The sequence below is a fragment of the Neolamprologus brichardi genome, chromosome 18, assembly GCF_056152115.1.
Source record: "Neolamprologus brichardi isolate AB-2024 chromosome 18, ASM5615211v1, whole genome shotgun sequence".
Classification (NCBI taxonomy): Eukaryota; Metazoa; Chordata; class Actinopteri; order Cichliformes; family Cichlidae; genus Neolamprologus; species Neolamprologus brichardi.
Genome location: NC_142121.1, coordinates 16,928,775 through 16,951,784, shown reverse-complemented (window position 1 = coordinate 16,951,784; position 23,010 = coordinate 16,928,775). Strand labels below are relative to the sequence as shown.

Sequence of the window (23,010 nt, the reverse complement as noted above, 5' to 3'; positions counted from 1 at the left end):
TGGGTGAAACCACTGGAGTCCTGCATATGCCCCTGAAGTACAGTACACAGCGGAGGGCCAGGCCAAAAAGAAGCTCCTCAGCTCAGCTGGCCTATCTCATGGTCTCATGGTCTAAATTTAAAGCTGCCCCAGCCTTAAAAGGTCCTGACGGTGTCTTGTGCATTCTGCCGAGTGGCAGCATTATTTTTGTTCTGTGGACTGCCGTCCTGTCCACTGCCCCTCACCCTGCTGCTTTGCCTGGATCTCAACTTGCTTTAGCTACTTCTGGATTAACACACCTTTTCTCTTATTTTCAGCGATTGTGGATTTTTAAATTGTGGTGAGTGAGTGTGCATATTTTCTTAAATAAGCTGAAGTACTTATGTACTCTGGTTATCATTTAAAACCATGACTCCATAAGGCGCTAGGCCGGCTTCCACTGTATGATTATGTATTTATTTTTTACTTAGCTTGTTTATAAATGTGTTTTAATTAATCAGTTTTATTATATAGCCTACTAACAGGGTTTTGTTCATTTTGAGAACTAGTGCTCTGGTATATTAGCCTGCATGTGTCATTGTAGTGAAGTGTCATCCTAATCTTCCAATTAACACCAGCCTTACCTTACAAATCTTTACGTTTTTATGACCTGGACTTGTTAAAATGTTTTTAATGCATTCTGTGCCTTCATGGCTTACAGTCCAGTTCAGTGTGTAACTCTTGATGGCTTAATCTGCTTGTAGTAGATGTTGCTCAAGCACATAAAAAGGAGAAAATAGTTTTGTGTAATTTGGGAGAAACTGCAGATTATATAGTTACTGTTGCCTGCCTCCCAGCTGGAGCTGCTCTTCTTTTTAACCTGAGCCATATCTGAAATAACTTAAGTGGCTTCACATGGGGAAAGGTCAGCTGGATGATATTATTATTATTATTATTAGACAAAATATCAATATTTCATTCATTCCAATCTGCTTTATGTTGTCTTACAATAAACATAAAACCTTTGAAGTTGGACTTTTATTTTGAAGAAACAAACATCTAGGCTTTAGGAATTTGCCATTGTCACAATATTCTGACATTTTATAACTCGGATATATGAATAACTAAATAACCCTCAATTAAGCCAGTACTGAACATAGATATTTGGTAGCCTAATTACACAAAACCTGCAAAATCAGTAAGTATATTTTTACTTGTTCTTGCCATCTGTCCACATTTGGTGTCCAGTTCATCACAAAACATTTAAAAAGCCCACTGCAGGAAATGATCTTACTGTAAATTTACATATTATTGTTCAAGACTTCCTTCCGTCTTCTTCCTCCCTCCACCCTAAGCGGTCACGACAGATGGCTTTTAACAGGTTTCTTCCTGTTAAAAGGGAGTTTTTCTTTCCCACTGTCGCCAAAGCACTTGTTTAAAGGGGTAATATGATTGTTGGGATTTTCTCTGTTGTAGGGTCTTCACCTTGCCTTGAGGCAACTGTCGCTGTGATTTCACAGTACGTGAATAAAGTTGAATTAAATTGAATTAAATTGAATTGAAAAGTCTGAAAATCATCAAAACCACCAGTTTATCACCTGCTGCTTCATTTAACACAAAAGTAGATCTTAACCACCAGAGCTAACACATAAGCTGCTTGCCCAAAACAAACAAACAAAAAATCACAATAACAAGTTTAAAAACATATTTTTAACAAGCAACCAATTCTCTTATCCCTTAATCCCTGCTCCTACTACCTTATTACTGGCCTCTGCACTAGACTAACCTCCAGTAGAGAAACCAGTCTTTAATAATAACAGTCAGATTGATTCACAGAGCGGGTAAAGTAAAGGACAGTCATTATAAGTTGGCGGAGTGGCCGTCAGGATGTCAGCATCATTACAAGTGACGCAGAAGCTGCAGCATCAGCATCAACATCAACATGAGGAGAAGCAGCAGAAGCATCTCTATGAGAGCAGCTATTACCTGAGCAGCAAGTCGTCTGTTAGCAAGCAGTCATTCTCAACTTTCAAGACCACCAGCCATCGGTAAGAGGATTAGAGTGAAGGGGTTGCAGGGTCCAAGGTTGTAACCTGCCACTCCTAGTACTTCAGAAATGATGAATGTTCCCCTTCAAATATTTAGCATTGTGCTTGTGGTCTGAAGTGGGTTTAGCAGCAGGAAGGAGAGTGCGTGCATACCAAAAAGGGTTTTCATCGAGAGCAGGTGCTTTTTTATGCTATCATTTATTAATTGATTTTCTTTTTTTATTGTAATAGATTTTTAAAAAAGAAAATATAGCACTTTTTACTGTTAACATACTTTTGTAGCATGGCCTTTAAAGTTTTAAAGTGTATTAAATGGTAAATCATGAGGGTGACAACGTATTTTCCTTCCAGCTCTTTCTCTACATACGGTAGGTTTAATCAGGTATTAGACATTTAATCATCTCTGAAGGAAAAAATGTTTTGTAATAGTTGTTCAAATAGGCAAAAGCTGAAGAAGTGTGTAAGTACAAGTACAAGAAAGCAATAGGGTTCAAGGCCTGGAGAGTAATAGCATGGGGACCATTACACATGACTGCCAGGTAAACAGAAGAATAGATGTAAAACAACAGCCACTCTTCCTTGTTTTTTTATAGCTCAGATTTGTGAACTGACTTTTATTTGAAATCTCATCTCTAAGTGTCAAAGCAGACATGTCAACATCGAACCTCCTAAATTGTCCAGTTATATGAGAGTAATCCACTTATAAAGTCTATATCTTAAAGTAATGTTTCTAAGTTCGTATCCAAAGGCTTTTTCTCGTGTGTTTGAGTTTATACATGAGTTTTGTTGCTATAAGAACATCTATTTAAGGAGGCAGGTGCATAGGAGAGGGACAAACTGATCCAATGTTTGACACAGACTCCCACACGCTATCTAACTTGGACAAACTCTCTTTATTTGTGATGCTTTGGCGCTAGACTTTCATGAGGCATTTTGCCAGCAAATAAATGTACTTTTGCAAGTTAAACATTGTGGGAGAATGTTTGCAATGTTAGATCAGACTGTAATGTTTAGACAAAATAATTTCCACCGTGTTAGAGCTGATATATTCATATACTTTTATCTATTAATCCACTGAAGTAATACAGAAAAACAGTGAATGCAACAATACAACAACAGCATTACAATACAACAACATTGCTAAGACATTTATTTCTTCAATGAAATAATTTCTTTTGTTTTGTTCATTTGTTTTCTGTTCTGTTAAATTGCACGTTATTGTTATTAGGCCACAAGCTGAATAAAATATGCAATTTAAGGATTTCAATTTGATCAAAAAGGTTAATAATGGCAAAAGGTTTACAGCCTTACCTTGACATCGTTAAAACTACACATTAGTGAATATTGTAAGGACTTTAAATAGAGCCTGACTGATTTATTGACAGGTCAATACTGTTGGACAATGTTAGCTGTCTGCTGCTCTATCAGCATCACCATTTATAATGACTGATAAATAAACATTTAAAAAAGGGAAAGAAGATAGGAAAAACACCCTTCAGCCATATTTGAGTGTTGATGTTGCACAGTTTCTCCACCAGAGGGCACTCTAACTTCTGTTAAGGCAAGTCTTTCAAACCCTTAAATACAACCAGTGTACGTAAATAACTACACGTAACAAATACTGGAAAATCTGCATATGTTTCATGTGTCTGGAAAAAAAAAAAGAATTAGCCAATGTATTGGAATATCAGATTTTTAAACCACCAAATATCGGTATTCCACCTAATTAGAAATATATCAGTCAGGTTCTATTTTTAAGCCAGTAATTTTTCTTGGGCTTGTTTTTGTTTATCTTTTGTCTCTGAAATTTACGAACATGCACCTTCCCGTACCAACATGCAGTATGGTTAGCATTTCTTTGTCATTTAAGCTGTGGTGCTCAGTGTACATGCTGGAGCTGGGATAACTTTCTAAATGAGGTCAAGGAAAGAATTTCAGCTGTAGTGAAGGGCTGCCAGTTATATTCCTGGACAGCCAAGCTATTTTTGAAGATGCGACTTGAGCTGTTGCCTATAAGCCAACTGTAAAGACCGTGTAAAGAAGTGATGATATTGTAGCTGGTTGCAGGCTGGCTTTCACAGTAGTCTGATAGGTATTAACTCGTGGGCCAGTAGTACAGCATAGCTGCTGTTGATTTTAAGCATCTGTGTTTTGTGTCTTGTTTATTTACTAAAAAAATAAATCAATTTGTACTTTACTGATTCTGATTTTCAGACTGACATTCTGTAGCTTGTCAGTCGGAAAAGAAGTGCTCTTTTTCAGCCATCAAACTATTACCTTTGACTTTGTTTCACACTGAAGCAGGCGTCCTCTCAGCTCACCTGGTGAGTCAGCAATAGAAATAACTTCCTGACATTACAGCATCTTTTGTGAGACTCCCTCCATCTGTCTGTCTCTGCTGTGCATTGAGCACCTTCCACAGATTGTATCCTGCTTCACCAGTACATAACAGACTTCATCAAAGCCACGCGTTCCTGCTTCCTTTTCATGCCAAATGGATAGACAAGCGCTGACTTGGCAGAGATCATGAGTGAAAGTGAGGCTTTAAAACGAGTCTTATGTACAGCAGTCCCAGTTCCATTTTAAAAAAAAAGCCTTCTGACAATAGTGAGGACTAAGAGGCTAATGAAACAGACTGTAAATGGGTCAGGATCTTAGGGAGCGGACCGGAATACATCTTCCTCTCTGAGTAACTGGACTATAGCACCAGCTGAATATGTCTTTATGTAACCACCATATTTATTTAAATGTTTAGTCGTCCAGTGAGCAAAATGCTTCATGCTCTTCATGGTATTCTCAGATTTCTCTGCAGCTCTTAGAAGTCTTTCCACCCCTTTTGTTTATACATGCAAAGTGTGGTGCATATATTTAGTCATCAGTTTATAAAGCAATTCTTCCTTCACAGCAAATAATCTACACCAAATGACAAATGACTAGGAAGGTTAATTGATACCAGTAGGGGTACTTACTGCAAGAGGTACTGGAAGGGATTTTTTTCATGTCTATCAGCTAACTGTAATTAGTCTACTGATGTTAAACGAAACCATGTTTTATATTCAATAGTCCCATCTTAAACACTGTGGTTAGCTGTCATAACCTATTGCTGACATTAAACTTTACAGACGGCCATCAAACACAAACAAATGTTCCACAGCTGGCTGTGAAACCACTTTCAAAAATTTACTGACAGACAAAAATTAAGGAAATGAATTTGTGTAGCAGCAATGCAGCCAAAAAACAAGTAAAAAGAGCTGGGCCACATATTTGTGGTAGACCTCTCTTTCTGTAATGAGTGATCAAAACAATGAAAAGGTCTGCCTGGACTGGTCTGAGTTTGAGTTTTGAGTGAAACTGATCAGAAACATCAAAAACAAGCACAATATCGCCCTTCTGTCTTTGTCAAAATCCTGGTGTGTTTCTATTGTAATGTGATTCTTAATATTTTCCACCAAGAATATTTTTGCATTGGTTGTAACTGGGTAAAGAAAACTTTATAAAAGTTTGTGTGATTGGAAAAAAAAGACTGAGAACCACATTTACTATTATTGTTTGTTTGTTCCAAGAAAACAAGCGGATGCAGAAGTCTGATTCTGGCTCAGGTTGTTTCTCTGGCACTCAGCTAACTGGCATTTTATTTCTTCTGAAGATGAAAATTATTATTTTTTCTTTAAAAAAAGCCAAGGAATCTTCCACAATCACTCAGCACATCATTATTTAATAAAAAATAATAATCATGCAATTTATTTGGAGCTACTCAGTTGTTGCTTCAGTAAGATCAATTATGCCTTTTACCTCTTAGCAAGAAGATCTCTGTGAAGACAGAGAAGGGGCAGGAGGTGGTTAAACTGAGCCCATTACCCAAGAGAGCCAAACGCACCTACCTGGCAATGGACAAGGACAAAGAAGTTATCGGCTATGTTATTCCGGTGTTTAGAGCCAAGTGAGTATGCAATCTGAGTTTGTGGATATTTCTTAGCAAGTAATCAGTATAATGTCTGAGATTCATAGTGTGCTCTCTGTTCTCACATCTTGGTTGGTTTGTATTGTTCTAGTCATGATGTAGTTCGGGGCTTAATGGAGGCCCAGGAGGAGGAGGTCACAGAGGAGGGCATCAACTATGTGGCCATGAGGAACCTGTTTGTCAGGGAGGCCAGGGAGGCCATTGAGGTGAAAGTGGAGAAGAAAACCAGGTCAAAGCATGTCAGAGAATCTGCTGAACGTCTGGAAATGAGCAGGACGGTAAATCCTTTCCATAGTTTTGTGAATGCAAAGGTTTAACCATTTTCACATGACCCATACAGGCGTTGATGGGCTTCATATCACACACTCCCGCTACAGATGGAGGAATGGTCGGAGTTCCGTAAGAAAATGAACCCAGACAGCCTGACACACCGCCCAGAGTTCATAGTCAAGCCCCGTGGACAGACTGTTTGGGAGGGCAAGGATGTCAAGTTGCACTGCACCGTGGCTGGATGGCCCAAACCCAGGATTGCCTGGTACGTTCCCTTCTTCTCTGAGTCACAAAAAAAGAGGCTGATGAAAACAGTCAGTCATGCGTGTGTCATAGAGAAGTTTCCATCCAACACGTCAGTCGAGTTCATTTTCCACAGTTGCCACATAAACACCTACATGCACCATGGCAATTAAAAACTCTGAAGACAAGAGTAAAAATAAACGTTGGCTTTCTGCTGCTTTTAAGGTATAAAAACAACGTCCTCATCGATGCCAAAGCCCACTCCGAGAAGTACACAGCTGAGAGCAATTACAACATGCACTCTCTGGAGATCAAGAAGTAGGTAATCATTCAGCTGGCCTCTGAATTAACAGCACACACCCAAGATAAACGGTATTAGTGTTTTATTTTTTTTTTGCAGCGCTGAATCTGTTCGTGGCGTTAATAGTTAATCGTGCACCAACATTTTGTTTCCAGCTGTGATTTCTTCGACACTGCTAAGTATCATGCCTCTGCCCTCAATGTGAAAGGGGAAGCTTCTGCTGTGGCCTCTGTGGTTGTGAAAAGTAGGTAACTCGTTTAATGTTCTTTTCCACATGTCCCTCTCTGCAGCAGCTCCAGTCGATTTCAGTTAGCGGTCAAAGTTCAAAGTAGAGGTTTAAAACTCAGCAGTGTCCTACAGTTGTGCCCTGAGTATGTTTCAGGAGACAAATCCCTCCAACTCGCAGACCACAGGAAGGTCTTAAAGCTCATTCATGAGCGTCAAAGGGGCATTTCACCCCTCTGGCCTATAGAACTATTTTTTCATCTATACTCTTGTGTTGAGTTGCCAGTTTTGGAGCTTTCTGCCAAAAAGATGTCTGCCTTCTCCTGAGTGTAAAGATAGTAGCCAACACTTTTGGAAGAGCCAAAAATTACATTTGAATTCAGCAGCAGTTTTGTTTCCCAGTAGTCTGCTGCTCAAAATCTACAAACCTCGTTAGGGGAAGTTTTAATAACTTTGTTGTATAATATTTCCCCATAGGGTTCCAAGAGGGTGTTGAACCAGGTCTACTCGATCCTAAACCACGTGAGATCACTTTATATATTATAAACAAACATTCTTTTTTAAATTGTATAAAGTAAAGTAGCTCTAACCACACATTTCTGTTCACTATCAGTTTTATTTTAGCTTTTTTAAGAATTGTTTTTATTAGAGATGGTAAATTTAGCTATTTTTGATTAAAGTCAACATCAGTTAAAGCGCCACATATTTTCAAATAAGCGTTAGTGGAGTTCAAAAAGAAAACTGCGAGGAGGTTGAATATTGGACTATTGAATAAAAATGTCTGCTGGGTGTGACCCTTTAATGCTGAGATCCTTTTCTGTGTCTGTAGATGGTTTTAGCCCTGAGCATGGTGTTACCTTTGAAACCACCATTATTGACAAATTTGAAGTGGCTTTTGGCTCTGAAGGGGAGACGTTGAGCCTCGGCTGCACTGTCATCATTTATCCCACTGTGAAAAAATACCAGCCTGAAGTCGTGTGGTACAGAAACTGTAAGTGAAAGAATAAAATGGAAATTGCGTGTTATTGTCTTTCTGAGTATTAAGGTATCAAACCCCACTTCTTTTGGTAACCTCCTGTCTCATCAGCTGTCCCATTAAAGCCCTCTAAGTGGGTGCACACTCACTGGTCTGGGGAACGTGCCGTACTCACTCTTGCCCACCTTAACAAAGAAGATGAGGGCATGTACACCCTGCGCGTCAACACCAAATCTGGCTATGATACCTATGCTGCCTACGTGTTTGTCAAAGGTAAAGGGCCTAAAATCCTCATCTAAAGGTTGCTTTTTTGCAAAAGAAGTTACTTTTAGTTTTGTTTTAAACCAAACTGTTGCAAGTGTTATGTCCAAACTGCTGCATCATGTCATAGATGCGGTGGGGAGGTGTAAGTTCTGCTGTGTCTTTAAGTGAGGTGTTTGGTTCCCTCTGAGAATTTTATATATTTTATATATATCTATATATATTTATATGTGTGTGAGAAAACCAGCTCCAGAGACTGTTTTCTGGAAATCCAGCATAAAGATTAAAAATATAGTGATTTAGTGATATAAATGTATCTTAGTTGCCACTCATACTGTAAACAAGTAGGTCAGAAAATGGAAACTGGATATGTAATAGAGATCAGCTTGTTTTAAAAACAGCACCACTCACAAGTAACTCTGTGTGTGTGTGTGTATGTGTGTGTGTGTGTGTGTGTGTGTGTGTGTGTGTGTGTGTGTCTCACTATGCCAGATGCTGATGTAGAGGTTGAGGGGGTTCCCGTAGCCCCCCTGGATGTGCGCTGTCATGATGCCAACAAGGACTATGTTGTGGTAACCTGGAAGCAGCCAGCGGTGGAAGGCAGCAGCTCCATCCTGGGGTACTACATCGACAGGTGAGTCAGCCTCCTCTCTTATGGTTTACATCATTTTGCTACCATTTTATACAAAATTGTAAAAACAAGAATAGTCCGCTTTCGTGGGGGGCATATGATACTGTGTACAGCATATGCAGTGAAACTGGTTTAATTTCAGATGTTTCTGTGTTGGAAATCCAAATTAACACCTGGTTTACAGCATTCACTAATCTAAATGTTTCCAGGTGTGAGGTGGGCACCCATCACTGGGCTCGGTGTAATGAAGTCCCAGTCAAGTACGCTCGCTTCCCTGTCACAGGACTGGTGGAGGGGCGGTCTTACGTGTTTAGGGTGCGTGCCGTAAACAAGGCCGGAGTCAGCCATCCATCCCGCGTCTCTGAGGCCGTGGTAGCCATGGATCCCTCTGACAGAGCACGCCTCAGAGGTGAGACACAGACACATCACCTGCTGACACACTTCAGCCATGTAAACGAATTAACCTTCTTTTTTTAGATTTAAATTGATTTAATTCATTTTTCCAAACAGCTGGACCCTCAGCTCCTTGGACTGGAATGATCAAGTTCACAGAGGAGGATCCGACAGGTACGGCACCTTTTTGCTGTCTGGTTTCAGAGAATTTTAATTTTTGTTGTCTTTACAAAAAGGTTTTAAAAAGCTATTGAACCTCAATATCTTTCTCATTTTGGCCAAACAGGTCTAATATATGGACTTGACCATCCCACTCAGCTGCTTGCACATCTCTTAGGTTTATAGTACAGTAACAGTCAAGCAACTCTCCTACTCTGATTTTAGACATTTTCTCATATGGCTCAAACACATATGAGATGTGGGCTCCCTTTCTTTGATTTTAACCGCTATAGCCATCACACGGCTTCCTGATTGATGCCTGTCTCATTAATCAAGGGAAATTGTAAGCTATTTTTCATTAATGTTTAAGGGGGTTGAATGTGCTATTTTTAATCAGAAATTCAAACTTCACAAAAAATTCTGAGTTGTCAAAAACAGGAATTTGCATGTGTCTGATTTTGAAAACTACCACCCCAGTCTTTGTAATAGGTTAGGTTAGGATATGGTATTTGTGGTATTGGTTTATTATTGTCTCAGTTCTTTTCCCCAGTTTTTTAAACAGTTGCTTCATTCCTGTAAATTTCAGTCTCATTACTGTAGGAATAAACAACCTCATACATTCAATTAGTCAAACATCAGCATCAGATACCTGGTCAGTCTTATAACTTTAGACTATATTTAATTCATACAAAGCTTATATAGTAAAATACTGTTTGTACTGAGAGAACAGTCTGAACAGATCATGTGGTTTTGCTATTAGCGCTCCGTTTTGGTGTCAGTACAGTCACTTCAGCACTTACCTAGTTGCAGTTATCGTGTCGAAATGATGAGTATCTTCTTGCCTCTTCAGTCGGTGTAGTCCCAGGAGAACCAACTGATGTTGTGGTCACTGAGGCAACTAAAAGTTATGTGGTACTTGCCTGGAAGCCTCCAGCCCAGAGGGGTCATGAAGGAGTCATGTATTACATTGAGAAGGTGAGAAAAACATTGAAAACTGTCCCATAGAAATATATGTGTGTATACATATATATATATATATATATATATATATATATATATATATATAGCCATATGAGTCAAACTACTGGACTGATGAGAAGAATCAGTTATATCATTTGTTATATTTAAAATGATTATGGCAAATAAAACAAAGTTTCTAATCACTTAACTAAGTCTTAACTCTTCTCTCCTTTGAAGCTCTTAAACTATTTACTGCTGATAGCTACAATAATTTAACTTGTAAATGTGAGGTGTCAACATATTTTGCAGAGACAATGCAAAATGAAAGCTCCACAGTAAATACACCAGTGTAAAAATGCTCATTTCTAATTGATTCCTTTGGTCATACAGTGCATTATGCAAAACAAACGATAATGCAAAAGAAAACCGAAAACAAAATGATGTTTATATTTTACCTGAATTCCCCATAATTAGTCTCTAAACAAATAAAATGACAAAGACCTACAGACTTATTATTAGAATAGTGATATGTGAAAGCAAGCATATGGGGACATTATATAAATAATCATACCTCACCTGTTTCATATAGTCAAATTTCATATCTGTTTCAGTCTCTAACTTTTCTCTGGTTCTTTGTCAACTGCAGCGTATTTCTGGCACTGACACCTGGCAGAGGGTGAACACTGGTATGCCAGTCAAATCTCCTCGCTTTGCCCTGTTTGACCTGGCGGAGGGTAAATCTTACAGCTTCCGTGTACGCTGCTGCAACTCTGCCGGCGTGGGTGAAGCCTCTGAATCCACAGGAGAAGTCATAGTTGGAGATAAACTGGGTGAGCTGGCAAACCAAGTGTGTCAAAACTAATGCTGCATATAAAAAGACCTGCTTAGGACTGAATAATAGTAGCCCTAAAATCACAATGTCACTGGTTTATTTTACAGTCTGCTGCAGCACCTTTCTGCATTATAGGATGTTCTGTGTTTTCCTTTTCCTCTAACAGACCTGCCATCAGCTCCAGGCAACCCGGTTGCCACCAGGAACACTGACACGTCTGTGGTGGTTTCCTGGGGGGCCTCCAAGGATGTGCAACACTTGGTGGGCTACTATATTGAATGCAGTGTGGTGGGCACAGATGTCTGGATGCCTTGCAACAATAAGCCTGTTAGGCAGACCAGGTGGGCAGGTTTAAAGGTGCAATTAATGCATGCTCTAAGACATGGAGGATACTGATTTTGCCATGTAAATATGTCATCTTTTTATGTCTTGTTTATAATACTTCCACAGGAGTTAAGAGGATAAGTAGCAGTCTCTTTGGACTGATGAACCTAAGTGGAGATGTTTGACCATAAATGCAGAGCTCCACATCTCTAGAAAACCAAGCACATGGTGCCAGAATAAACGCATTATCCCAACTCTTAATATGTTGGAGGGTTAATGATTTAGGTTGGATTTGTACCCACAGACCTGAGCACCTTGCAGTCACTGAGTTAAAGCTTGGCTGAAATTGAGTCATGCAACAGGATGATCCCAGTGGTAAACAAAGAATCAAGGTGTTGCAATGGCCCAGTTAAAGTCCAGACCTCAACCTGAGTGAAGTGATGTGGCAGGACCTTCAGAGAGCTGTTTATCATCATCATCGTCATCATAGTAGTAATAACAATAAAATATAAATAAAAGAAATAGTAAAAAAAAAAAGGCCAGTTACCCACTGAGGTCAAAGGCCAGCAAATAAAAATTGGTTTTTAATCTGGATTTAGCAAGAAGGTCCTGACTTTGAGTTTGTTTTTTGTTTTTTTAAAGCAATGTAACTTGAATGGCTTAAAGTATTTTGTATCAAGATCAACCTTTTGTGATATTACAAAAGATCCCACCTATTGATTAATACTAATGCTGTCATAGATTGTTCATAGAAATGACTGAAATGCAGATAATCTCTTTTTTCTGTTTAGGTTTGTGTGTCATGGCCTGATTACTGGTACAAACTACGTGTTTAAAGTGAAGGCAGTAAATGCTGCTGGATACAGCCAGAGCTCCCCCAATTCTGATGCTGTAGTTGTACAGGCTGCCATCTGTAAGTGTCATAATTCTTTCTCATTGTTCACTTTGCCCGCAGTATTCAGTTCATTTCCCCCTTTGCCCCCCCCTTATCCATGTATAGTCTTTCACCACTCCTAACTCAAAATCCTCTTTATGTTTTTTTTATTTACTTGCTGAGATTTTATTCTCATACAGTTAATCTACCAGATATTTGCCTGTAAATCTCATGTGTTAATGAGTTATGTCTTGATGCCTGCTTAATAAGAAAATCCCAGAAAGTTGTCCATCGGAACGCAGCATTTTCAGTGGGAAAAACATTTCATCACTTATCCAAATGACTCAGCTGACTGCAGGTTTCCCCTACATTATAAGCAGTAAAATTGCATAATGACCAAAACTAGCACTGTTACCTGAAAACAAGGCATAAGCTCAGTTTTATGATCTGCTATGACCATTACTCAGTGGCCATGAGTACTGTACAAAGAGACTCTTGTACTCTTGGGGGAAACCTGCAGTCAGCTGAGACTGAAGAAGCCCCTTGGATGAGTTATTAAAGGTTATGAATTATATGTTTATAAAAGTGCAGTTGATAACTTGCATGTGCCTGCATGACAGTCTCATTGCTACCACTATATTTGGTAACTTTCCCATCCTTTAACTTTTGTATTTACATTTTTTTTTGTGGCTTGGTTAAACCAGTCAGGTCATGTTTTACAATGTTTCTAATTTGTGTGAAGGGTTTGAGGGTTTAAGCATATAAGTTTAATTTTGCTTGAGTTCTGCTGTTTGATAACTCTTTAGGGGTGCCTGTTAGTGTCTGGCCAAGATGAAGACTAAACTATTGTGTTCTTAAAGAGCATGATCTTAATGAGTCCTGACTTTGAAGAATTTCTTAGTGTGAAAGTTTCACAGCTGCTTGCGTTTAGTGTAAGTATTTCTTTTTCCATTATTGTGATACTAAATAACAAATGTGTGTTTCTTGTGTGTGTAATGCAGCTGCATGTATGATGTTCATCTGTACCGTCGCAGCTAACATGATATTTTAACACTGATTACCACTAACACCTGTATGATACTTGGCTAATGCTAGTCTGTATGAAATTGTGTGCAATTATTAATTTTCCATGTAATAATTTGGGCTTTAATATTTCAGTGTTAACTGTTTTGACTCGCTTACTCACATTTTTTCCTCACAATTAAAACTGACCGGCCTGTTTACTCTCATCACAGCCGTACCTGGTAAGCCCACCGGTGTGACCCTGCAGGAGGCCTTCAAGGACTACATGGTACTGGGCTGGAACGCGCCTGCTAACAACGGAGGAGCTGACATCAGGGGCTATTTTGTGGACTACAGAACCGTAAAGGGAGGCGTTGCTGGAAAATGGCATGAAATGAACCACCAGGCACTGACTACAACTTCCTATAAAGTAAGTTTCAAGTTCCTTCAGCCTCACATTCATAAAACATAAAATGTTATCACTGCATGTAATGAAGCTGGCAGGCACTTTTTAGTCTCTAACTATTTGCATTTGTTTCTTTTAGGCGGAGAACCTGAAGGAGAGGCTCTTTTATCAGTTTCAAGTCCGAGCAGTGAACATGGCTGGTGTGAGTAAACCCTCTCTGCCCAGTGCACCTCTGGAGTGCAAAGAGTGGACCATTACTGTCCCAGGTATCACTGACCACATGTTCACCGAAACACAGAAAATTGAGCTGGTAGATATTAGTAACAGAGGGGTTAAACCAATAACTGACTATCCACTGAAAGGAAAAACTTTAATTATGTAATGTTAAAAAGTTAAAGCATTTTTAATCAGTGACCTGACCGAGAATACTATGGGAATGAAAACTAATAATCACACAAATACAACTGTCACACACTACAATTAAGTGAAAAAACATCCATATCATATGCTACCAGATATCTAGGACAAAATATTTATATTTTCTGGGTAACTTCAGCGTACTTTTAAGAGCAACCACACTGATTAAAAGTACTATTCTCTTCATCTAGCAGAAATGCTTATCTGGTATGATTTTTCTTTTTTAGTTGTGCTATGTCCAATGTTTTACAAGACAGAGACTGATGCAAAATTGCTTAGACAACAGTCAGTTAAATCACTTTATATTGCTTTCAGTTCTCAGCATTATCATTTGGTGCTAAGCCAGGTTTTTGTCTATATAATTAGACCTTAGAAAAGAAAAAGCAATCTAAAATTAGCCCCTGATATTAATTATTTAAACACTTTTATCTTTAAGGTGTTCCTGTTGGTCTTCATGTACTGGAGGTCCGTGACACCTCTGTGGTGGTCCTGTGGGAGCCACCGGTGTTTGATGGTCGCTCGCCTGTCAATGGCTACTACTTGGACGTCAAGGAGGCCTCTGCCGGTGAGGAATGCTGGAAAGGTGTTCATGAAAAGGTCAACAAGATGAAATACATGAAGGTGAGGAAGATGCATATAATTCAGTTTGAACAAAATTGGTTCATTAATATCTTAATGTCAAATACGACGTGTGAAATAATAGTTTTAATAGTTGGTGGTTGGACTCTTTCTTACCCCTGCCTGTTATGTGCTTAATCAGGTGACTGGACTGAAGGGTGGCGCATCCTATGTGTTCCACGTGCGTGCTCAAAATCTTGCTGGAGTTGGAAAGCCCTCTGCAGTCTTAGGTCCAATCCTGGCCCAGACTCGCCCTGGTGAGTGAGACTGTTATGTAACTGATGCAGTCAGTCACAGAGTGTTCCTATCCAGTCTTAAAAAATGTGGAAAATTTGTCCTCACACATGACTTGACATTCTTTTGCAGCTCTACACTGATGGCCAGGCTTTTTATTTTGATGATTTACTCTTTTAATGACTAAAATTCTGAGTTTGAGGACTGAAAATACTAATATTGGAGATCCTCTTACCATTTAATATCTCTCTCACTTAGGCACCAAAGAGATTTACGTGGATGTTGATGATGACGGTGTGATTTCCATGGTCTTTGAGTGCTCTGAGATGATGGCGGGCTCTGAGTTTGTTTGGTCCAAGAACTACAAAGAGATCACAGACACCTCTCGTCTGACTATTATCAGTGAACGGGGCAAGTAAGTACACATTATGTACTAGAAAAGAATAGAATAATCCTTTAATTGTCCCACAAGGGGAAATGTTCACTACCAACATTTTCCCCCAGCATTAGAATCCATGTCACCAGATGATATCAGCTAAAAAGAGAAAAAATGTCCCCACTCTCCTCCCTTGCTGTGTCATCATCTGCAGATCCAGAGCTATCTTCAACAGTCCCTCTCTGGAGGATCTGGGTACCTTCTCCTGTGTAGTCACCAACACTGACGGCATTTCCTCCAGCTACACGCTCACTGAGGAGGGTGAGACGCCCTTTGAAGGCTGTCTCAGATTACATGGTGCGGTACTTCTGTCAGTTTACAGAGGTCATGACATTCATCCATTTTGTTGTTGTTTTCTTAATTGACAGGTCTCAAGCGTCTTCTGGACATCAGCCATGATCACAAGTTCCCTGGTGAATATTGCCACAAAGCACAGATGTTATCAAGACCAGAATTTCAGTTTTATTTAGTAATAAATGTAGATGTTGGTTTTAATATGGTTTGAAAATGACTTCTTTTCTCAAACAAATGCAGCCTACAAGCCTGTTTTTAACTCTGATATTGCTGATACCCACTGTGACTTTATGCCCTACATCTATACCTACATGCAGTCCTAAAAAAAATAGAAGTTGTTCTGCAAGAGCTTTAATAAATCTGGTGCTCTCTAGTTATTCCCTTTAAGAACGAAATGGCTATGGAGCTGCTCGAGAAGGGTCGCGTGCGATTCTGGACTCAGGTGGAGAAATGCACTTCCAACTGCCAAGTGGAGTATGTCTTCAACGATGTTATTATTTCTCAGGGAAAGGTAGGAATAATGCTGCAATAATAATGCCGACACCTCCCCCCCAGTTTTAAATTGAACGTAACCTTACTGCTGATGGATCAGAGGTTTTCTGTTTGCCTCACTGTTTTCAGAAATACACAATGAACTTCGACAAGTCCTCCGGTATTATTGAAATGTTCATGGACTCTTTGGAAGTCACAGATGAGGGGACGTTCACCTTTAACCTGGTGGATGGCAAAGCTAAGGGCACAACCAGTCTGGTGCTAATTGGAGATGGTAAGCAGCTTTAATGGCTAATACAGTTTTGACTTCCATTTTGATATAATAATAACTTAGATTAGCCTAACTTATAACTTTAAGGACTGACAAAATGGCATAAAAGTACTGAACAGTTAAGATGAAGTCAAGAGAACAGCATGAAAATGAAGGCTGTAAAAATACACAATGCAAATGTCAGTGTAAATATAGACTTCTCCCGGTCTGCTAGGTGTATCGCCAGTGCTGCAGTTTAATTATGCAACCATTGAGGGGCAGCAGAAGGCAACGTTTACTTACAGTTGTCCCTTTTCATTTTGTTATGGCACGCATTTTCTAATACACTTGTGAGTGAATGAGGGGAAAAATAAGGGTTTAATCTGTTTTTTTTAGCATTTATGTTTCTCTTTGTCCAGAATTCAGGGAGCTTCAAAAGAAGTCAGAATTTGCAAGGGCAGAATGGGTCAGGAAACAAGGTAAGAAATCTCACGCCTCTTTCACGTAAGCCTAATGATAATTAAACAAATAATTTTTTTGTGTAATCATTCCATTTATTTTCAGGTCCTCACTTTGTCGAGTACCTTGACTTCAGTGTTACCCCTGAATGTGATGTACTGCTGAAATGCAAGGTAATAGAAACGAATGTGAATAATTACAGCGCCGTTGATATTTCTTCAGAGATGGAGCACACAGGTAAAGCGACTCCTTCCTGTCTCTCTCTTTGTTTCATAGATTGGAAATGTCAGACCAGAGACTGAGATCACTTGGTCTAAGGACTGCATTGAGATTGCAGAGGATGATGAGGATGCTAAGAAAATCGAGAGGCAGGACGGCGAGCTGACCTTTAATATCGGAAAGGTCAGCCATTAGATGGAGGCCGTATGTTGCGAGGAGTTGTGAGCTTATGAGTAAAGAGCTATCAGGAGTGCTGATGCAGCTCTGCTTCCATTGTACAGCCTTACCAGCTGCTGCGCTGTCTACCAGCCCTCTCTGACACATACATTCATAAATGATGAAACACTATGGAAAATATTCACCTTCCCAGGTTGTAGTAGAGTGCTGGAGTCAGCACATTAGCGTGTTCCCTGTGGGGATCTGAATAGATGCAGTGGGTAACGAAACTGCTACAATTAATGCTTTCTCTGAATTTTCATACTTGGAGACTCGGCGATCGTATTTATACCCACGTAATTCCATTGTACATGTCACACGCTTTTAACTCATTCATTTCATTCTAACAATAATCAATATAACTTCTCTGGCCACCTTACATGCACAAAAAAGAAAAGAAAAAAACTCTTTTTGATAGAATTTTGATCCGGTTTGACACTGAGGGCCCAGAAGCTACATTGATATTTCATTGAGACTGTGTAAGCATTACTCATTAGAAGAGGGTCGGTGTCATTGCATGAGCTCCTGTCAGCTGCATTTGCAATAACTGGCTTATCTGTCTAATTCACAGTGGGTTATTAAGCAAGAGAAACAGAAAGAAAAAAAGAGAAAACCACCTGCAGAGGACGTTCCCCCGCCACCAAGACCTAAAGTCTGGACATAATCTTTCTGCCATAAGTTGATACCTGATTTCTCCATGTGTCCTCCTTGTCTTCCCATATCCATGTTTTGCTCTGTCCTTTCCATGTTTTCCCTTTAACGCCTGCAGCATCACGGGCGGGAGAAAAGCTTGCCTTTTTTCGGTTTACTTGGTCCCTGTCTGGCTATTTGATTGTCTTTTATCTGTCCCAAAAATAATATTGCACTCCCCTCACTTTGAGGTTAAGGGGATTTCATTATTGCTTCAAGGATACTTATGTGACTTTTAATTTGAATCTTAGATCTCCAAGCACGACGCGGGTGTTTACGAGGTCTTCCTGAGGGATGAGAGAGGCAAAGATAAGAGCACCTTCAGTCTGACAGATGCAGGTAGTCTCCCTCATAAATTTTAGGAGCTGAAAATCAAGTGGAAAAGTGGGAATGAGTGCTGCGGAAAAGCAAAAGTAATATCAGCGAATGTGACATTAATTGCTGTCGTCATGCTTTTCCCCAGGATACCAAGCTGTAATGAATGAGCTGTTCAGGGTTATTGGTGAGTCATTAAAATTCACACTTTCCAGGCAGTAATGAAGCACAACACATAGACCACGCACTAAAGAGGCCCACAGAAAGAAGCAGAATGTGCCTATTCAAAGATTTTTTCCTGAGAACGAACAATTAACATCTAAATATTTCATGCTTTACTGCATACCATTATCCGATATTAGCTCCAAGAGATGCAAATAAGTGCCTGTCTTTGCTCTTTTCTCCCTCCAGCTAACTCTTCCAGCGAAATCAAAGTTCTCAGTACCGAGCATGGCATCGTCCTCTACTCCACGGTCACATATTACCATGAGGACCTGCGTGTTGGTTGGCTCCACAAGTATGTGAAATTGTCCTGGTTTGCAATCTTTTATTTTATTTTAAGACTCACTCACTTGTAAAATACACAAAGCACTATACTATCATGAAGCTACATTTAAAATCAAATGCAGCTGATAACAAAAAATTAAAAATTGAACTATTCAGTTTGAACTATTCAACTCAGGGTCACAAGGGGGCTGGAGCTTTTCCCAGCTTTTGTTGGGCAAGAGGCAGGGTACCCATGGATGAGTCACCAATCTGTTGCAGAGCTAAAATAGAGACAGTCAACCATTCTCACCTATGGGCAATTTTAGAGTCACTCGTGCATGTTTCTGGACTGCGGGAGGAAGGCAGAGTACCTGGAGAAAATAATGAAAGGCACAGACTGGATTCAAACCTGGGAGCTTCTTGCTGTGAGGTGCCAATACTAACTACTGTGCTGCCCTTCAGGCTTAAGTGGAACTGTACAGTACAACTGTCCTTTTGTAACCACAAGGGTCGCCCCCTGGTGGCTATTAAAAAGAATGGCTATTAAAAGCACTTCCACAGTTGGCTTTGCTTTTCAGACCCAGCAGCTACATCTATCTTTTATACTGTCCATAATCCTCACTGGGGGAACTGATGTGGAAGGAGCTGCAAGACAGCCATAACAAGACCTGGCTGAATTCTCTAAATCCTTTGGAAAGGTGCTCTAGTGCTTCCTTCATTAATTCCTTTTGTGTGAGATACTGTGGAGAATCCTGCATGAAAGGAAAGAATATAAAGCTGTCTCACAGTCAGCTGCATGCTTTTTCTTTTATTAGAGGCTTAAGGACAGCCAAGCTGCTGATAGTGAGGAGATGTATTTCCACATCTGAAAATTGTTGTAGTAGGGTGTACACGAAACGTTGTGAGATTAGAATTTGAGAATTGGATGACTGCTGTAAAATGGGTTCACCTGTTGTACTTGATGTTAGTTGATATTAACTGTATGCTTATCTGCAACTCGTGAACTATTATTTCTCCCCCAGAACAAAGTCGAGTTTTCGTAACAAATGTAACCACACTGACCAGTCAAATAAGCACTGCAAGTACCGCTTTATTGACACCCTGTCACGTTTCAGAAATGTTAATTTTATTTAAATATTGTTTCAATTAAAATCTGTAAAGTTTGGTTAACTTAGCCTCCATGCCATAGTTAGCTAAGCCAATTACATTTAGCGTAATATTTATTTATAATTTCAGCTATTTCAACTAATTTCTCTGTATTACCTATTGCTTTTAGAATTAACATTAATCTAGCCATCCATATATATCTCTTCCAGGATTCATCTACATATTGTAACAGTTAAATTAATTGCTTTCATGAAATTCTTTAACACTTCTCTGCTTTTTTGTACTATAGTTGTCATTACTACTTGTGTAAAATATCACAATAGTAGACATGGTACTGTTTTTTGTATAAGACTTTCAAAGCTGGTCTGTGCACTATGGCAACACTTTTTGCATATCTGAGACCTGCAGTACACAACATGAGGTAATATTGTGCCATTCGCAAATCAAATTGAAAATGAAACAGTAAAAAAAATGGCTAAAACCATCAGCTCTCTTGTTGATGTACATGTATATATATGTATAGATGGGGATAAAATCTTGCCACATGTGACATTTAAAAAACAAAACAAAACAGGGATTATTACGCAAGATTGAAGTGTCTGCTGCAAGTATTGCTCCGTACTTGAGTCATATTCCTTGGTGTACTGGATTGTATACATTTTCATTTCAATAAATTAGGAGTCAGGCATTATTTGATGTCTGTGTTCTTGATTCCTTCACCAGAGACGGCAAAATTGCTGCTTCAGAGAGAGTTAAATCCGGAGTCACAGGAGACCAGCTTTGGCTTAAGATCAATGAGCCTACTGAGAAGGACAAGGGCAAATACAGCATGGACATCTTTGATGGCAAGGACGGTGTAAAGAGAGCCTTTGATCTGACTGGCCAGGGTGGGTAAAAGTTTTAAAGTCAAAAGGAGCAAGACGCTTCAGGCGCAGAAAGAACCACATCCTGTTAACTTTGTCTATCTTTTGTGCTTATGTAACTAAATTATGATTGGTGATTTGTCCTGGTGCAGCATGGGAAGAGGCATTTGAAGAATTCCAAAGGCTCAAGTAAGTAAACAAACTCATCTGACTCCATCCTTCTTTTGTGTAATTCAGCTTTTCTGTCTGAAGAGGATGTTTACAGAAATAAATAGCAGCAACCATCACAAACTCAAAATAGACATGAGGGCTGTTTTGGATGCACTCAAAATACATTTGCCGGTAGTGAACATACTTAGAAATAACTACGATACCATTTTAGAAAGCTTCTGACAATGTCTGTGTCCTTCCTTCCTCGCTTAGAGCTGCAGCAATCGCTGAGAGAAGTAAGTGCCTATTTATTCTTTGGTTTCTCCCAAGGGACACCACTCTATGAAATTATGTAACATCTTTTGGGATATCGCTTAAATTTTAACTTGGATATAGCGTGGTTAAAAGACATAAATCCTCTGTAGCTGAAATATGAAAGTGAACAAAGGAAATTTCCAGCTAAAACACACTTCACTACACGACTGAAAAATGCAGCATTGGTGAGTATAATGCTCACGAGTTCTCCTTGATGTTTGACACTTGCACCTGTATTTCCTGTTTAGACCGCGCTCGTGTTGTTGGAGGCTTGCCAGATGTGGTTGCAATCCAAGAGGGCAAGGTAAATAAACAATTTTTCACTCTATTCATGTTCTCTCTTAGTTTGTGTTATTCTATGAGTGTGTCTTACCTCTAAAATCTGATAAGCTCTCTTGTTGCATATGTGTGACACCCATCAATCCCCTGCCAACTTATATTTACTCGTTAGTCCCTGAACCTAACTGGCAACGTTTGGGGCGAGCCTGTACCTGAGGTGTCCTGGACGAAGAACGAAAAGGAGCTGGTATCTGACGACCACTTCAAACTCAAGTTCGAGCACAACAAGTTCGCCAGTATCACAATCGCCGCCGTCTCCACGGCTGACTCTGGCAAATACGCCCTTGTGGTGAAGAACAAGTATGGCACAGAGGCCGGCGAGTTCACCGTCAGCGTGTACAACCCAGAGGAAGAGGAGAGCAAGGAAGAGAAGAAAGACTAAGGGATGACACAGCGTAATGACACAAAGAAGATTAACATCAGGGCAGTCTCCAAAGTATTTTACCCCGGCATGCGCCGGTGCAACACAGCAAATAAATAAATTATGAATTAAAAAAACAAACAATCATGGGTTAAAGAGTTTCGGGCATTTCTTATCAAGAATAGGGTTATGAATGTGAAACAGAATAACTGTTTGCTTGCAGTTTGTGCTTGATGTGTCATGTTTGGGGGATAGTTGACTTGTCAATTTTATTTTGAAAACAGCTTGAAGACCTCCAAAAGCAAAACACTCTATTCTGATCATTTAAAGTTTTACATTTGAGTAATTTTAGGCATTTCAGACCACATCACTTTGGGTTTTCCCCACTGTAAACAAAAAAAAAGGGAAAATATTATGTCATTAACTTTATACCAGCTATTGCAATCAACTTATAAAGTGATATGATGGCTAAAACTGTGTGTGTGTGTGTGTGTATGTTATGTCTGTACAGCTTGCAAGCTACAAGTCAGTGATCATATCTGTTTGTAGGAGAGGTGGAGCTGAAAAGCACTGATGCCATGTAAACAAGTGCACAGCAATCAGAACAGGTTCATTGGATGTGTCTAACACACCGTACAAACGCAAAGGAGTACAGGCAGAACTGGAATCACTTCTGAACACCACACACTATGAAGAAATTCCTTTGAACTGGGGTGGGGGTAGTGGGCGGGAATGTTGTTTTTCAGGTACAATATAAAGAAAACCCCCATGTGATAAACACTCCTGTACCATGTGGCCTGAGGCTGAATATAGTATCTATGTTTGTGTCTCTTCAAGGCACTCTTGCAATAAAACTGCACCTGCTTGTAGAAAGGGTTGCCTTTGTTCTCCATAATCTCCCGTCTCCAGCTCATTGATTGACAGA

General features: G+C 39.6%; 1 protein-coding gene across 3 annotated transcripts; it reads left to right on the top strand.

The window, feature by feature from the left end:
- Nucleotides 1–11: 11 nt before the first annotated feature.
- On the top strand, nucleotides 12–22,980 carry myom1a (myomesin 1a (skelemin)). Of its 3 annotated transcripts, XM_006792177.3 has the most exons (38): nucleotides 193–319; nucleotides 1,795–2,006; nucleotides 5,806–5,946; nucleotides 6,059–6,245; nucleotides 6,345–6,502; nucleotides 6,706–6,798; nucleotides 6,937–7,025; nucleotides 7,484–7,528; nucleotides 7,836–7,997; nucleotides 8,094–8,255; nucleotides 8,736–8,877; nucleotides 9,084–9,283; nucleotides 9,385–9,441; nucleotides 10,277–10,401; nucleotides 11,033–11,216; nucleotides 11,385–11,559; nucleotides 12,334–12,455; nucleotides 13,652–13,848; nucleotides 13,964–14,090; nucleotides 14,678–14,862; nucleotides 15,002–15,116; nucleotides 15,352–15,508; nucleotides 15,684–15,790; nucleotides 15,898–15,942; nucleotides 16,198–16,334; nucleotides 16,445–16,589; nucleotides 16,985–17,044; nucleotides 17,130–17,197; nucleotides 17,301–17,426; nucleotides 18,031–18,111; nucleotides 18,401–18,488; nucleotides 18,613–18,651; nucleotides 18,876–18,981; nucleotides 20,781–20,944; nucleotides 21,073–21,109; nucleotides 21,344–21,366; nucleotides 21,634–21,689; nucleotides 21,837–22,980. In XM_006792177.3, the coding sequence occupies exons 2-38, from the start codon at nucleotides 1,846–1,848 to the stop codon at nucleotides 22,104–22,106; spliced, it is 4,536 nt and encodes a 1,511-aa protein (XP_006792240.2). In that variant the 5' UTR covers nucleotides 193–319; nucleotides 1,795–1,845; the 3' UTR covers nucleotides 22,107–22,980. The 3 variants fall into 3 exon arrangements, with proteins under 3 accessions (XP_006792242.3, XP_035764186.2, XP_006792240.2); XM_006792179.3 differs by lacking the exon at nucleotides 1,795–2,006 and having other exon boundaries at nucleotides 12–319; XM_035908293.2 differs by lacking the exons at nucleotides 1,795–2,006; nucleotides 18,031–18,111 and having other exon boundaries at nucleotides 84–319.
- The last annotated feature ends 30 nt before the right edge of the window (nucleotides 22,981–23,010 follow it).

Excerpts from the sequence above, each read along its gene's own strand:
- myom1a (XM_006792179.3), top strand. The coding sequence starts at position 27 with ATGCCCCTGAAGTACAGTACACAGCGGAGGGCCAGGCCAAAAAGAAGC. Across the intron at positions 12,456-13,651 it reads AGTTGTACAGGCTGCCATCT|CCGTACCTGGTAAGCCCACC; the intron begins GTAAGTGTCATA and ends CTCTCATCACAG. Across the intron at positions 17,198-17,300 it reads ATGTACTGCTGAAATGCAAG|ATTGGAAATGTCAGACCAGA; the intron begins GTAATAGAAACG and ends TTTGTTTCATAG.